The 12,545-nt window shown below is 43.7% G+C and overlaps 1 protein-coding gene across 3 annotated transcripts in view; it reads right to left on the bottom strand.

The window, feature by feature from the left end:
* Window positions 1-298: 298 nt before the first annotated feature.
* The window catches only part of HEATR6 (HEAT repeat containing 6), a 43,062-nt gene continuing 30,815 nt past the window's right edge, over window positions 299-12,545 (bottom strand). For all 3 annotated transcript variants that reach the window (XM_059998132.1, XM_059998134.1, XM_059998133.1), the window contains 7 exons: window positions 12,145-12,231; window positions 8,753-8,887; window positions 7,810-7,932; window positions 6,947-7,071; window positions 6,186-6,282; window positions 2,935-3,139; window positions 299-1,262 (listed from right to left, as the gene is read on the bottom strand). In XM_059998132.1, coding sequence (XP_059854115.1) covers window positions 691-1,262; window positions 2,935-3,139; window positions 6,186-6,282; window positions 6,947-7,071; window positions 7,810-7,932; window positions 8,753-8,887; window positions 12,145-12,231 — 1,344 coding nt within the window. In that variant the 3' untranslated portion in view covers window positions 299-690. The remainder of the gene's footprint in view (window positions 1,263-2,934; window positions 3,140-6,185; window positions 6,283-6,946; window positions 7,072-7,809; window positions 7,933-8,752; window positions 8,888-12,144; window positions 12,232-12,545) is intronic.

Here is a 12,545-nt window from a genome sequence, read left to right as displayed (position 1 = left end):
GGCATTAGGAAATTCAGATAGAAGCTGATGTTACGGCCAGGGTGAAATGGACATGGGCCTAGGCCAGAGGCCCTTGCGTGCCAGTTCACTCTTTACAGGCTTGAGGGAAGGCGTGGAGGGGGTTTACAGGGTTGCCACTTGGGGAGCTCAGTGCAACCGCTATTTATTAACCTGTAAGGAACCGTCTCAGTATTTTAGCAACTGATGCAGCTGTACCAGAACAAACTGGCTGAACAGCAGCTCTGCTCACAGCTTTCTATAAATGCAACTTGATAAAAATGGTAGATTATGGGCACACTGCTTTACATTAGTTTATTATAAAAGAAAAACAATTCCCAGAGACACAATATACAACATTCTAACTCCGAAATCCTTTTGCTATTCTAAAAATACTCTTCTGAGACTAAACACTTTTTACAACCCCCAGTCTGCTCAGCCCACAAGACAACCCAACTCCTTGGCTCCCGCGTGCACAGGTCAGGGGTTCCAACAACCATGGCCATGGCCAACACAGTGAAACCACTCTCTAAAGTGGCTGAGCCCTTTGAGAAAAATTTAAATAGCTGCTAACTCAATCTAAATAAATAGTGAAAGGACTGTTTCTGCCCCTAAGATTAAATCCCACACATCTGATGCTCAAACTCAGGTCTTCCTGTCATCACTTGACACATGGAAGGTCCGGTAAAATATTCACCGATTTGTTAATCCTAAGAGTGCTGCTTGTGATCCAGATGAGTCAAAATAAACGGCCAGGATATCTTCTAAAAAGCCCATGATGGCCCTTTTGGCTGTGTCGCCAGCCAGTGCCTGGACACTGCTTATGTGCTCCAGGGCTGTTTTGACCATCTGGTCTCTTTCCTGCGGGCTGTGGGGTGCTCCAGTGTCATCTCTCTCTGTTCCTGATTTTAAAAACTGTAGGATATAGGACTGGACCATGTCCCCATTCAATTCAAGGGTTTCTTTGATGCAGGACAGGTCTGAGGCGCTGGCCAAGCTCAAGAGGTGAATCAGTGCCTGGCAGATTTGGGTCCGTAGGCTAGCACAGTACTTGAATTCCAAAAAGTCTGTGGTGTCTTCACTCTTCTGTAAGGCAGTGACCAATGCATTCCAGATCTGAGCGTACTGGTCAACAGATCCATAGTGCTCTCTCTTGCCCGGGACAGAAAGGGCAGCGGCAGATCTGATGCGCACTTTGAAGTTCTTGCATGATGTCACAACTGATGTCAGGGCGTTGTAGGCCTGGGAGGTCCACAGGGCTGTTCCTAGAAAGAATCCATAGTCATTAAAGCAAATAAAGGTTTAAAAATAAGTGGGGTGAGAGGGGTAGAAGGAAGCACATACACTAGCGCTCAAGTTAGTCATTTTATGTTTTCATTTAATTCTCACAATAATCCTACAAGATCGGGGTGGTGAGTGACTATGGGATCCTAGGTTAGTGGCCAAGTACTGGCTCCCAAAGCTCTCCCTTTCCCTAGATGAGCATGACATGTGCTCAGGACTTCTGCTACCCTGAATAGGAACTTTGGTGACTTAGAAAGAGGCTCCTTCTCTGGGAAGATGCTCGTCTGAGGCGGTGAGGCTTGGTGGGAGAAGCAGGGACTGAACTGCAGCCCCACCTGTCCTCTCGGCTGGGTGCTTATGAGCAGCGCACAAAGTGCACAACTGTATGCCCAGCCCTGCTCATGCTGGCAAAAGGCCATTTCATCACACAGATTAGCATCTAGACCCTGCTCTGGACAAAGCAAGTCATGCATTTAATTGCAAAGAAAAAGAAAATACTGTCTAGGCAGTGACTGGGGGACAGAGGACTCAGATTAAGTGAAGGCTCAATTTTCTAATATTGAGAAGATGATGCCTAGATTCTTGGCTCCTCTCGCTTCCTGTTGGCCCCAGGAAATCGGCCAGCTTTATTCCTTGTCAGAGTTACCACTTACTCCATTTCGGGAGTTCTCAGTCCTCAAGGTGGGCAGCAGAGTAGAAGGCAGCTTCCCTAATGCTCCCAGCCCTTCCCAACATCTCTGATGTCTCTGAAGACAGGCAGCAGATACCCAGCTTCCATGAGCTCCAACCCCAAAGGTTACTTCAGGCTGTTTCCTCAGTGGAAAAAGCCACGAGGCTACATCTCCACTGGTTCCCGGCTGACTGGTCCGCCTGGACGCTCTTGGCAGTAAAGGGGAGAAAAGCCAGATTTCCCTAACGTGATGCAGGCTCTGCTGGTCCAGAATGGCTTCACCTCTCCAGGAACACACACTTATGTTTCAAATCTTGTCACAGAGACAAATATGTAAGGTAAATGCTGGCAATTCAAGCGACTGGGATTAGGAGGCTGCGATCCAGACACCCAAGCAGCTGTCAGCCACTGATGATATATCAAGGCGCACAGCATGTCATTACTCAGAGGCAGATCCCTACGCAGCATTCCACTTCAGTACCAAGGGCGCATATGGAATCTCCAATTTATACCCTCTTCCTCCCAGGTCTGTTTTCCCCTTTATTTTTTTCCTGATTGTTAAAATGATAGATGCTCGCTGTACAAAACTTAGAAAATGAAAGCAGATAAAATCCTACTCATCATCCCATTCAGAGGCAACCACTGTTAATAATTAGACTAATTTCTTTTCAGTCTTTTTTCTATCCATTAACTGAGATTGTACTGTAGAAACAATTTTCATATCCTGTTTTAATTTGCTTAACATCAGAAGTATTTTCCCAGATTACTAAAAACTTTTTGTAAACATAACTTTAAGTGGCAACAAAGTATCTCTCTGAATACATATACCATGATTTATCTCACCTTTCCCCTAAACTGGGGTGTTCAGTATGTTTCCATTTTTTAAAACATTATGAATAATACCGTGGCTTTACTAACAATGCACACTGGTGTGTGCTGTCCAAAGAGGCCCTCCACCAGAGAGGAGAGGGAGACATTCTTACCTAAGGGAAGAGCAGAATTTTTAAATACATTCCCCATTGCGTAACAAGCATTCCATCGGACTTTCATGGCAGCCTCAATTAGAACAGTAGAAATTAGGGCCTGGATAGCCTCCTCAATGATTTCAGCAAATCTGGGTTTTTCTATATGAGATGGTTGCAGAAAATGAAGCAAATTTCCAAGGGCCCGGACTGCATTGCTTTTTACCTAGAATCAAACGTAAAACATGCTAAAGACATGTGTCAGAAAGTATAATTTCCACTTAAAAAAATCCAGGATGCCCAAGACATCTTAAAGCAAGAGAGATAATGAAAAATTCAGCCTGTAAAGGTGCAAGTTCTTAGAACTCGGCAAGGTCTTGTGTGGTTAACATCCTGACCCATCAGAGAGGTCAGGTTCTGCAGAGCTCCTTGCCCTGATTTTTTTAATGTTAGACTGGACTTCAGAGAGGTCCATTTTCCTTGTGGTACAGAGATGGTGTGTAAGGCCCAGGGGCAACAGGACACTGGTGGTTTGCAGCAAGGCTTGGAGGAAAAGCTAGGTTTCATAATTCCAGTCAATACTTTTCTCCTAGACTAGAGTCTCAACCTTTGCAGCATACTAGAATCATCTGGGAAGCTTTCTTTTTAAAAAACCAATTCTGACTAAATTAGCCTGATGTAGGGCTTCCCAGAACCACTGTACTAAATTAAGCACTTGCTATCAGTCAGGTACTATGCTAGGTGCTATTAAAAAAAGGCATCTTGTCAATGGAACAGGAGAGAAAGCCCAGAGATAAACATACATATGGTCACCTTATCTTTGATAAAGGAGGCAAGAATATACAATGGAGAAAAGACAACCTCTTCAATAAGTGGTGCTGGGAAAACTGGACAGCTACATGTAAAAGAATGAAATTAGAACACTCCCTAACACCATACACAAAAATAAACTCAAAATGGATTAAAGACCTAAATGTAAGGCCAGACACTATAAAACTCTTAGAGGAAAACACAGGCAGAACATTCTATAACATAAATCACAGCAAGATCCTTTTTGACCCACCTCCTAGAGAAATGGAAATAAAAATAAACAAACAGGACCTTATGAAACTTAAAAGCTTTTGCACAGCAAAAGAAACCATAAACAAGACGAAAAGACAACCCTCAGAATGGAAGAGGGGCTTCCCTGGTGGCACAGTGGTTGGGAGTCCGCCTGCCGATGCAGGGGACATGGGTTCGTGCCCCGGTCCAGGAAGATCCCACATGCCGCGGAGCAGATGGGCCCGTGAGCCATGGCCGCTGAGCCTGTGCATCCGGAGCCTGTGCTCCGCAATGGGAGAGGCCACAACGGTGAGAGGCCCGTGTACCGCAAATGGGAGAAGATATTTGCAAATGAATCAACGGACAAAGGATTAATCTCCAAAATATACAAGCAGCTCATGCAGCTCAATATTAAAAAAACAAACAACCCAATCCAAAAATGGGCAGAAGACCTAAATAGACACTTCTCCAAAGAAGATCTACAGACTGCCAACAAACACATGAAAGGATGCTCAACATCACTGATCATTAGAGAAATGCAAATCAAAACTACAATGAGGTATCACCTCACACGGGTCAGAATGGCCATCATCAAAAAATCTACAAACAATAAATGTTGGAGAGGGTGTGGAGAAAAGGGAACCTTCTTGCACTGTTGGTGTGAATGTAAATTGATACAGCCACTATGGAGAACAGTATGGAGGTTCCTTAAAAAACGAAAAACAGAACTACCATATGACCCAGTAATCCCACTACTGGGCATATACCCTGAGAAAACCATAATTCAAAAAGAGTCATGTACCACAATGTTCATTGCAGCTCTACTTACAATAGGCAGGACATGGAAGCAACCTAAGTGTCCATCAACAGATGAATGGATAAAGAAGATGTGGCACATATATACAATGGAATATTACTCAGCCATAAAAAGAAATGAAATTGAGTTACTTGCAGTGAGGTGGATGGACCTAGAGTCTGTCATACAGAGTGAAGTAAGTCAGAAAGAGAAAAACAAATACTATATGCTAACACATATACATGGAATCTAAAAAAAAAGGTTCTGAAGAACCTAGGGGCAGGACAGGAATAAAGATGCAGATGTAGAGAATGGACTTGAGGATACGGGGAGGGGGAAGGATAAGCTGGGACGAAGTGAGACAGTGGCACGGACATATATATACTACCAAATGTAAAATAGATAGCTAGTGGGAAGCAGCCGCATGGCATAGGGAGATCAGCTCAGTGCTTTGTGTCCACCTAGAGGGGTGGGATAGGGAGGGTGGGAGGGAGATGCAAGAGGGAGGAGAAATGGGGATAAGTGTATATGTATAGCTGATTCACTTTGTTATACAGCATAAATTAGCACACCACTGTAAAGCAATTATACTGCAATAAAGATTTTAAGGAAAAAAAAAGGCATCTTGGAATCCAATGAGGTATATGTAACAACTTCCATGTTACGGAAGAAATTCACCTTCGTAGAAGTTAAATAATGCACCAAAGGTCACTTAGCTAGTAACCGGCAAGCCAGGATTTGAACCATGTCTGCCTGACCCTAAAGCTTAGGTCTACATTTTTAAAACTTAATAGTGTAACAGGGAATGTCCAAAGCCAAGCTGCTCATCTTTCTGACTTGTCTATTCTACTTAAAGATTTTTGGAAAAAAACAGCTACATGGACATACCATGGAGTAGTCTTACAAATGGCACTGACGGGCTTCCCTGCTGGCGCAGTGGTTAAGAATCCGCCTGCCAATGCAGGGGACACAGGTTCGAGCCCTGGTCCGGGAAGATCCCACATGCCACGGAGCAACTAAGCCCGTGTGCCACAACTATTGAGCCTGTGCTCTAGAGCCCACGAGCCACAACTACTGAAGCCCGTGCGCCTAGAGCCCGTGCTCTGCAACAAGAGAAGCCACCACAATGGGAAGCCCGCACACCACAACATAGAGTAGCCCCCACTCACTGCAACTAGAGAAAGCCCGCGCGCAGCGACAAGCACCCAATGCAGCCAAAAACAAATAAGTAAAATAAATAAATAAATTTAAAAAATAAAATAAATGGCACTGATATTTTTCATAAGACAGGAAAGAAACTGTACAAGTGTGGAGTGTACACTACATACCCTGAGTACGCCCTCAATCTCCTTTGAACAGGGATAAGTTTGGTGGGATAAAACTATAATACACTAAGTATCTAACTGAAAAATATTAGGTTTTGCTGTCAGTCTACCTTGTCTTTATCCTTGGATGCCTCTATAGCTGATCGCAGCATCTTCAAGAGCAGGAGGCCAGAGAACTCTTCCTGGAAACTTGGGTCTGGTGTTTCCCTGTCCCATCCAAAGCAGGCAAAACATGTTAAAAGGTAAAGCCCAGTTAAATATAGACATGTACAAATTATATTCACTCAGTATAACTATAAAAACAGCTCCACAAATCTGTTCAGATTATACCAAGAACTTACAGTTTATACCTTTTGACCTAGTAGGTCCACATTCTTTTGGATGTAACCAAAAAGAATATCTCAAAATGGAGAGATTTCATGCACGAAAATGTTCAATGCATATAAAAGCCTAAAATAACATGAATGTTCACTTACAGGGTAATGGTGAAATAATCATCACATAGTGATGACTGTGTAATAATAAATACCAATTTATAAAAAGTCAGTAGAAGTCAGGAGAATGCTTATACATGTTATATGTTAGAGTTAAATGACAAAAAGCAAGATACTTGTGTATGAATAAAGCAGTCGCCTCTGGGGAGGGAAACTAGGGGATTAAGGTAGGAGAAAGGCTTTATACTGCATACCCCTTTGTACTGTTTGAATTCTTTTTTTAACCTGTGAATATATTACTTAAAAAAATACAAACACAATATTTAAAAAGTAGGGCAACCATTACTAAGGTTTTGGTTTTATAATAGGGCTCAAAGATATCCTCTTGGGACCTTAGGCTTGGAAGCCACCCAGGAGAAATGAGCTGAGTCACCTACATGTTGACAATCAGAGTGTCTGTCAGGTTGCCTAGGGACCAGGCTGCTTTGGCCCGGACATTAAGAGACTTGTCTTGAAGTGACATCAATATTGCATTTGCTGTGTCTGCAACAAATATGACATCCTGTAAGATAAACAAATCAAAACACTGTAGTCACTTTAGGAGTTCACACCGCTATCTTGAAAATTCTCAAATTTATCTGCAGATAAAGCTGTAAGCCTTTACCACAAATCTCTATTTGGAAATCAAAATTCATTTATTCAATCTATTTACTCTTCTTCTTATATATTACAATTTGGACACTCATTAAAATCCCAGGGGAAGGTCTCCCACGATTCTGGTATGTGCCATGCACACGCGAGGAGCCTACAGATTTTGCTCTTGTGAACATCTTATAACCCAGCCTGCGACACCTGTCTATGAATTCTGAGCTTGGCTTGATTTCCACCTCAGGAAGAGATGTGGACAATGAACACATTTCCAAAACACATCCTGTTCACTTACACACTTCTCAGAGAGATAAAGGTCACAAGTAAGAGTGAAGGAGAAATTTATTTCCTTCTTAATAAAAACTCTATTAGTTTTCTAAATTATTAGTATCGTATGGTAATGTCCCATTTCATTTTTTCCAATTATCCACTGATTTAAACATTTACTGTTTTAGGGTCCTGGCCAGTGTGCAAAATCGTTAAAAACAAATGAACTACAGGCAGTAGCATATTTTAGTAGCAATTAAGGAAACCAGATTACAAAGCAATTTAATTTCCTTTACTGTCCAACTCAGGAGCTCTATATCCACCAAAGAGAGTAAGAAAATGGACTGTAAAGAGGCACAGTGGAGCTACACAGGCTCACTCTGACCTGTCTGAGACACGGAAAAAGCACGTAGACCCCAAGGGCCCGAGAGGTCGCAGCTTTCACTAATCGGTTCTTGCTGTCATTCAGCCCCAGCAGCATGGTGATGCACAGGATCTGCCTGTCACTCTGCAATGAGAAAGGTTGGCCAAGGAAAAGTGCGAATGAAACAGCCATGAGCCGATACCTTCGACAAGTGACTGTGACACACCTGTGTTGAATCCACATTCAGGAGTTGACCACAACTGAGCCCTTGAGGTTAACTTGGCACAGAACAAAGGTTCAACTCAGATCCAGTTATCATCTGAGTACCCACTCGGGGCAGGGGGACACACAGCATCGTGATTACATTTAACCTCTACCATCGTGAGTCAGGTCACTTTATTCTCCTACTTTAGTCAAGCTGCCTTCCTTATAAAAACTAATTTACATAAATAAGAATGGATGCAAATGCCATTAAGGATTAAAGGAAGTAGCAGTCTGAACACTATGTGTGTTGGGCACCAAGCAAGGCGTTTTCACATGCTTCATGTTATTACTCACATCATTTACATTTTATAGGGGATAAAAGTAATTTTTAGAGAAGTTAAGATAACCAAAGAGCTAGAAGGTAGAAGAGCTGAGATTCAAACCAGCTAGGATTTAAATCCAAAGAGCTAGGATTTTCTAACTTTTGGATTTGAAATCTTTCTGAAATCTGACCTCAAAGCCTCTGCTACTTTCACTTCTCTCTCCCTGCCTTCTACGCACAGGGAGAAAAAGCTCCTCTGAGGCATTAAGATTTCACTGCTGCTCCCCACTGCCCTCACCCTACGCTCAAACAGAACATGCACCTTCTCCTCAGAGATAATGCTGAATACTGGTTCAAAATGAAAAACAGTCAAAATCAAACTCAAGCTCTCATGCTCAGAGTCACAAATTAAAGATGATAAAACACCCCTAAGGTTACCAGCAGATTGCTGAAGGCTTCTGGCAAGATGGAAGACAGGGCATCACAGGCGCTCGCCTGCAGAGTCGGATGCTCTGAATTCTGCAGGGCTCTGGGTAAAGGACCGTTCAGCATCACAGTCCAGAACATCACCACCTGGAACAGAAGCACAGTAACAACTGCAGCCCAAGAGACAACAGTGGAACCAGCTAGACACTAAGACTACCACTAGTAACCACAGTGATGAAAAGTTTTTCCTTAACGTAGTAGCTTATATAAATACTTTTACTAGTACTTCTTCCACAGCAATGAAAGGAACTTTAGAAAACAACTAATTCAATGCTTCCATTTCATTCATTAGGAAACTACAGTGTGGTACAGTAAGGCAGCAGTAGTGATGATGATACTGGGAGGAAGATGAAGATGAGGATAGCAGTAACTGCAGCAGCAGCTGTTTTTCAGAGAGCTTCCCATACCCCAGGCATTGTTCTAAGTGTTTTACACAATCTACTCATTTTAATCTTCAGCCCAACTAAATGAAGAACATATCCTTATCTCCATTTTCACACCAGGAAACTGAGGCAGAGAGAGATAACGTAACTTGCTAGTGGGCAGCAGAGCTGGTCGAGAATCAGATCAAATGACACCCAGCCAGGGCTCTTTCAAACCTCGAGGGCACAAGGGTCGGGGTCCCAGAGCAGCCCAGAGGCCACGTGCCCCAGTGCAAGGAGCACGGATCCAGAGCAGGAGCTGGGGTGGAGTTAGCCCTTCAACTTCTGCTTCCTGTCTCTGCAGCCTCAGGCAAGTCACTGAACCGGTCTAAGCTTTGGTTCCTCTTCAGTAAAACAGGACAAAGAGATCTACTTGGCAGAGTTTATGTGATAATAAAATGTACGACTGTGTAAAGTCTCTAGCACAGTGCCGGATGTACAGTGGAGATTCTTAAATTGAACAACAGGCTCTGTTTTCAGCACTTTGAAGAATTTTCTCACTTCAATGCCCCTCAAGGTAGGCATCTGCAGAGTACCTTTAACAGTCTCCTTCCCATGCTTTATAAAAACCCTGGGATTTCATGCCCCATGTGCAAATCTGTCTGGGGATTTGGCGTCTCCATTTCCTGCCCCATGGACTTAGTCCTCAGTTTTGCCATGCACTCACACACCAATTCTTTCGCCCCACAATCCTAGCTCCTGGACACCCAATCTGGGTCCTCCTGCCCCAAACCAGAAGAATGTGGACAGGTGTGGTTGCCAGCCTCCAAGATGGCCCACAGTGATTCTCACCTCCTAATGTTCAGGAGGCCATCCGCTCCCACACTGACTAAGGCTGACCTGTGTAACTAATGGGGTATTGTGGGAATGACAGTGCAGAACTTCTGAAACTAGGTTATAAAAATTCTACAGCTGTTTTGCTCACTCTCGATTCATTGCTATAAGGGAGGCCAGCTGCCTTGTCAGGAGAACACTCGAGCAGCCCTCTGGAGAGGTCCTCATGGGAAGGAACTGAGTGAGATCTGCCATCAGCCAGCACTAACGTGCAAGGTATGCGAGTGATCGCGCCACCTTGGAAGGAGCTCCTCCAACACCCGTCAAATTCGGCTGACTGCAGTCCCTGCCAGCATCCTGGCTGCAGCCTCATGAGACCTGAGCCAGAACCATCAGGTAAGCTGCCCTCAATTCCTGGTCCACAGAAACTATGTGAGAGAATAAATGTAGGATATGGTTTTAAGTTGCAAAGTGTTTAGGATAATTTATCACTCAACAGATTAGTAATACAGAAAGTATACCCCTTTTTTACATATGAAACAACACTTAAGTGCGAACAGTTAAGAGTCTTGCTCAGGGCTTCCCTGGTGGCGCAGTGGTTAAGAATCCGCCTGCCAACGCAGGAGACACGGGTTCGAGCCCTGGTCTGGGAGGATCCCACATGCCGCGAAGCAACTAAGCCCGTGCGCCACAACTACCGAACCTGCGCTCTAGAGGCCGCGAGCCACAACTACTGAGCCCGCGTGCCACAACTACTGAAGCCCACGCACCTAGAGCCCGTGCTCTGCAACAAGAAGCCACTGCTATGAGAAGCCCACGCACCACAACAAAGAGTAGCCCCCGCTCAGTGCAACTAGAGAAAGCCTGCGTGCAGCAACAAAGACCCAACGCAGCCAAAAATAAAAATAAATAAATTTATTTTTTAAAAAAGGAAAAAAAGAGTCTTGCTCAAAGTCACTTGGAACAAGGGGAGAAGTCTGGATTAAACCCAGGTCTGTCTGATAGCAAAGCACAACGCAACTCCCTGCAAACAGTGACATTTCAGTTTTAGTGGCAGTCTAGGGAAGGGACTAGAGCTAGACATTCTTTTTTTGAAATTTATTTATTTTTGGCTGCATTGGGTCTTCGCTGCTGCGCACGGGCTTTCTCTAGTTGTGGCAAGCGGGGGCATCTCGTGGTGGCTTCTCTTGTTGCGGAGCACGGGCTCTAGGCACGCGGGCTTCAGTAGTTGTGGTGCACGGGCTCAGTAGTAGTGGCTCACGGGCTCTAGAGCGCAGGCTCGGTAGTTGTGGCGCATGGGCTTAGTTGCTCCGCAGCATGTGGGATCTTCCCGGACCAGGGCTCGAACCTGTGTCCCCTGCATTGGCAGGTGGATTCTTAACCACTGTGCCACCAGGGAAGCCCAAGCTAGACATTCTTAATTCTATCATTCCACCTAGGGTGATGGAAATTGTGAAGAGAAAAAGAATAGGCAGGATGAGGAGCGCAGAGGGAGAAAACATCCCTAATGTTGAGTTGATTTGGTTTTTGGTACTAAGTAGAAGGTTTTTTTATGGGCTCACATGTTCCTCCTCCAAAGAATAACTGGCACAGTGTGGGGCAACACACACAAGCTCAGACCACAGAAATGAACGGGAATAAGGGGGAGGGCCCCGGCAGGGAGGGGCTAAGGGAATTAAGACTCACTGAGCATCTACTATTTGCCAGAATCTTCACATTTCATTCAATCTTCCAAAAGTCCAATGAGTTAAGGATTTTTACTCCTCTTTACAACAAGGAAACTATGCTCATAGTCACATATTCATTAAGTGGTTTAATCCCATGCCTTCTGATTCCAAATCTTGGGCTCTTCCCACCATTCTAGTCTGTCTCTTGGGCACACTGTGTAACCAAACTAGGTTTTGTGGGGGGGAAAAATCCCAAAAAACTGCTTCTTCCATTACTGGCTGTATGTTACACATAATCTTACCACACACTAAACTGCAAATAAACTGAAATGCAAATAAAACCTATTCATCCTAGATTATAAACCATAATTTCTGATATTGGAAGAAACCATACTCTCTACGCCACTTTATCACTGAGCCTCAAAATAAAACTGACTGAAGCACTAAGAAAAGAGAAAACCATGAATATACATTTACTTACCAAGCTGACTGGCACTCTCTGATCAGGTGCTATGGAAGAATCTGGTTTATACTGTTGTATTAAGCCTGTACCCAGTTCTTCCAGAAGCTGCCAAGATAAAAGAAATAGATTATCAGAGATGAATATTAGAACCATGGAGGTAAAAAGCCACTTCAGTTTGGAGATTACCTCAAATCAAGGGGAAAAGTAATTTCCAACTGATTTTCTTTCTTTTCTCAGAAACTGCTATCTCAGAGGCATTCTTTCCAGAAGCAAAATCACCAAGTATATATTTTTAATTTATTATCAAATCAATTCTTTGGGTTTACATGTAGAGCTGAAAATAGAGGAATGTATTGATATCACTTGCCTACCTGAAACCTCCTAAAGAAACTCAGAATTGATGGACATGCAGCTGAGGG

This window comes from Delphinus delphis, chromosome 19, assembly GCF_949987515.2.
Source record: "Delphinus delphis chromosome 19, mDelDel1.2, whole genome shotgun sequence".
In the NCBI taxonomy this organism is placed as follows: domain Eukaryota; kingdom Metazoa; phylum Chordata; class Mammalia; order Artiodactyla; family Delphinidae; genus Delphinus; species Delphinus delphis.
Note: the sequence above shows the minus strand (reverse complement) of the source record. Positions and strands in the feature narration are given on the sequence as shown.